Genomic DNA, 4,414 nt, shown 5'->3' with positions numbered 1-4,414 from the left:
ACCTCTTGACCTTCAAAAGCTACGAAAAATACAAAACTTTTTTACGTAGATGGTTTTCTCTGATTGCTACGCTACGTGTCAATTGATAATAATTTTATTTTGTTCCTTTTTTATACAGTTCAGACACTATGCGTCAATTCATAATAATTTGCAAAAAAAGTCGATAATAACCATATGATTATTGAGTACTGGAGTACTACAGTAGGACCATCATAATTTACCTCTAAGAATGTCTCTCCAATTTTTGTTACTGGAATACTACAGTAGGACCATATGATTATTGAACATTTAACGCTGGATATACTTGCCTGGAGAAGATTACACACGTTATTGGAGAGGAAAAATATTCGGCATGATACTCAAATATTCTCTAAGCATTTAAATTTTTTTACATGTGGTTCTTGCTAATTAAATCATTTGTCACTCTACTGATCAGTTATTGTTTCTGATTTAGTTGAGACAAGTCCTTTTGCACATCCTCATTAAATTTTAGATCTAGTCAAATCCCACAAAAAAATTGATCGATTTTCTAGTCATTTGAGATTTACAGGGCTGATTTGCAGTACTCTACTGCTTTACCGTCGGTGCATGCATGCACACGGCCGGACTTGGTCAGCGCTGCCTCATGGACGCCTCGCACTGGGCGGGGGCCGTCCACCTACGCCCGCCGCCCGTCCTCTCCGGCGGCGCCATGCTCGTGTAGTTCTTCCAGTCGGCGGCGACGTTCCTGAGGTCGTGCACCTTGTTCTCGAGCCCGATGCAGCAGTTGGCGTGCATGGTGCACACCCGGTCCATCTCGCCGTGGAGCTGGCAGAAGCCGTCGAAGAGCGCCGTCTCCAGGAACACGAACCTGATCCGTAGCTCGCCGGCAGCCAGCTCGCCCTTGATCTCGTCGAACACCGCCTGGTCGTGGGTCGGCGGGAACCGCGACCTCGCCGCCCGCCACCGCCGCAGCATCTCCACCGTGCGGTTGGTGGACCTGACGTAGTAGAAGCCCGTGTTGGGCGCGTTGGTCAGGGCCTCGGCGTCGCCGTTGAACCGGTCGGTGGAGACGGCCATGTCCGCGTAGAGGCTGATGTGCCGGAACGGGTTGCGCAGCCACATGATGTCGACGTCGGTGAAGAGGTAGCTGTAGCCGAGCTGGAGGACGCGCTGCTGGAGCTCCAGCTTGGCCCACACGAGCTCCAGGTAGCTCTTGGTCATGAAGCGGTTGGCGGAGCTGACGTCGGCGGCGGTGACCTCGAGGAGGTAGCAGTGCGGGTGCACGGCCTCGCAGTGCGCCAGCGCGCCGGCGTCGACGGCGACGATGAGGGTGTGGCTGAGGAGGTGCGCGATGCCCTCCCCGTTCTTGAACCCCTCGCGGAAGAGGTCGAGGAGGGAGCCCGGCCGCGACCACGCCTCGTTCACCGACGTGATGATCACCGTCCCGTCGTCCGTGGCCACCCTCGGCAGCAGCTCCGCCAGCCCCGGGAACAGCCTCTCCTCCGTGCCCGTGTGGTTAGCGTGGGTCGTCTGCTGATGAGCAGCTGATGATCCATCGTTGTTGCCCAAGCTGGAGATGCTGGCCAGCCGCTCGCCGACCCGGTCGGAGGCGAGGAAGAAGAGCAGGATCGTGGGGAGGAGAGCCCCGAGGAGGAACGAGGCCGAGTGGCTGCCGCCGACGCCGCCGTGCTGCTTTCTCGGGCTGCCACCCATGTCCATCACCACCAAGCAAGTCCAGTACGTAATTGACAGGGGCGGACACAAATGGAAACCGTACGTAGGTATAGCACGTACCGCCGTCGGTATGCCGGTGTTTTAAAAAGGAAGCCTCTCTCGATCGGCTCCGCGCGCAGGAAGGACGCGTGTGTTGATCGCTTCAAAGTTCAAAACGACGACCATGCATGCATGAAGGAAGCCTGATGTGTGCGTGCCAAATAACCAGTCTTCCTGTTACGATCCGACGTAGCTTTCTCTCCAGGCGCATGCATGCACCGCCCGCCCCTTGTCTTTGGTCATGCTTCGGTACACGCCACACGGTGAATACGAGTGGTAGTATACAACTTTTCAACGAGAAGGAACATCGCAGGAACGTATACTAGCATGGAGTTACTTGCTTTGGTCTCTCACGGACAGAACCGTCAAGTTGGCTACGTACTAGCGCCAATTTTCGACCGGCCGGTTGCTTTCAAAGTTGGAAGTGTTCGGGCCGGGCGGCCAGATTCTGGAGGGCAAAAGTCGCGGAGCCTTGAGGTACAAGGATTGAAGCTTGACAGCAAAGTTCAAAGTCTAGTCAACCTAAAGTGCAACGCTTCCCTCTTTGGCGCCTCTTTCCTGAGTTAAATGACAACGGTTCTAGGCTTCCATTTATGCTAGGAGCGAGATTTTATCTGCTCCCTCCGTTCCTAAATATAAGTCTTTTAAGAGATTTCACTAAATGACTACATGCGAAGCAAAATGGATTAATCTATACTTTAAAATATGTCTATATACATCCGTATGTAGTCTTATAGTAAAAACTTAAAAAGACTTATATTTAAGAACCGAGGGAGTATTACATAATGGGATGCATGGGCGCATGGCACCATTGGTTGGATTGAGCATCAGCAATGTTTGGATAAAGTGTTGCCTCTGTGATGGGGCCTACCATGCTGCCTCTGTGCTAAGCGTTCAAACCTGCAATGTGTAGTTTTTGACATAGATATAACGTGTATCCCATTACAGTGAAAAATAGTACTCCGACCGTCCATATACATATGATGTTCTCATTTTTTCTGAATCGGATGTATATAGACACGTTTTAATGTGTCTTTCCTTCATTTTAGTTCATAGCGTACATATTGAATTATCCAAAATATCGTATATTTGTGAACGGAGGGAGTAGTATTTATATCAAATTATCAATCAACAAACATCAACATTCAGCTTTTATAAAGAGGCACACATGTAGGACCAATATATTATAACAAAAGGCTTAGAAGCTGCATGCCTGCGGGTAGGGCATTTTGGAGCTCGGGTTCCATGAAGGTCTTTTGAAAATTCCAAAATTCATTAAAATTTATATTTTTACATTTTAAAAAAATCTGAAAACAAATATGGATGTACATGGAGGCATAACATACATGTGTGCAAATTTTTAGAACAAAATAAGTTAAAACGAGATCTGTGCAAAAAAGACAAAATTATGGCTTTTTAACACATGATACTATTCATCCCAAAAGTTCACGGATTTATTCTTTTTGCACAGATGGCATCTTAAGGTATTTCATCTTGAATTTTTGCACACATACATTTCAACCATGGGTACTTGCATATTTTTTTCAGATTTTTTTAAACCGAAAATTTGAATTTGAATTTTTTCAAAAATAAAGAGTGCCATGGAGCCCGAGCTCCAAAAGGCATTTTCGCATGTCTGCATCTTGCCTTAGAGACGACGGTAATTTTTTTTCGCTTAGAGGCTCATTCATGCAGTGTATAGAGCCAGCTCTAAAGAGCTCAGTTGCAAAATTTGAGGCAGTAAAATACTACGGCCTCATTCGGTTTGAAGGATATCAGAGAAAAAACAAAGAAACAAGAGTTCTAGAGAGAGAGAGAAAAAAAAAAATCTTTAGATGCATTTGGTTTGTAGAAAACGTGTACAGGAATTACGTAGGAATACTATTCATTTCCTTTGTTCTCGAGAAAATTACACATTCACTCAAAACTCAATTTTCTACATAAGAATGAAGCATGCCAAGAACTTGTTTTTCATTTTATTTTCTTGATACTTCGGTTGTAAACATTGTTAGAGCTTCAGTTCACTAAAGCCGGGCAAGCGTCTCCTTTCTAAAAAAATACAATTGATTAGGATGGCGTTTGCCACCTATGAAATTTTTGTGCTATTCCTAATTCCTATGTTTTTGTTTCCTCCATGTACCCTACATTATGGATGCTCAAGGTGGGAGTCCGTATGTGGGTCTGTGACTGGAAGATTTTTTTTAACCAAACTCTCTTTGTTTCTTTTTTACTTCACATATAAGATTTGTATGAGGTCAAACTTCACAAAGTTTGATCAAACTGATATTATAGACATCTACAATATTAAAGATATATAATATGCAAATTATTCCATGATGCATCTAATAATATCGTATTGGTATTTTAAATACTAATTTTTTCGTATAAACTTGGTCAAACTTCACGAAGTTTGACTTATATAAATCGTATATGCAGAGTGAATAAACAGAGATGTCTTATTGAAGGGGACACCATGCATCTTGTTTTTCTACTACATGAAAATCATCACAAAAAATACATTGTTAGTTATATTTGTTTTTCAAATTTAAGTTCAAATTAATGTTAAGATGCACCAGCATTTCATCTCTTGCACTGATACCAATTTATCACTGGACCAGGCACGGACTCTCGGGCCTCTTGTCGGGCCCCACAAATGGTC

At 45.0% G+C, this 4,414-nt stretch overlaps 1 protein-coding gene across 1 annotated transcript; it reads right to left on the bottom strand.

The window, feature by feature from the left end:
* Positions 1-454: 454 nt before the first annotated feature.
* LOC123440706 (uncharacterized protein At4g15970-like) lies at positions 455-1,801 on the bottom strand. The gene has a single exon (XM_045117259.1). It carries the CDS (start codon positions 1,699-1,701, stop codon positions 613-615), a length of 1,089 nt encoding a protein of 362 aa, XP_044973194.1. The 5' UTR covers positions 1,702-1,801; the 3' UTR covers positions 455-612.
* Positions 1,802-4,414: the final 2,613 nt, after the last annotated feature.

This window comes from Hordeum vulgare, chromosome 3H (assembly GCF_904849725.1).
Source record: "Hordeum vulgare subsp. vulgare chromosome 3H, MorexV3_pseudomolecules_assembly, whole genome shotgun sequence".
Taxonomy (NCBI): domain Eukaryota; kingdom Viridiplantae; phylum Streptophyta; class Magnoliopsida; order Poales; family Poaceae; genus Hordeum; species Hordeum vulgare.
Note: the sequence above shows the minus strand (reverse complement) of the source record. Positions and strands in the feature narration are given on the sequence as shown.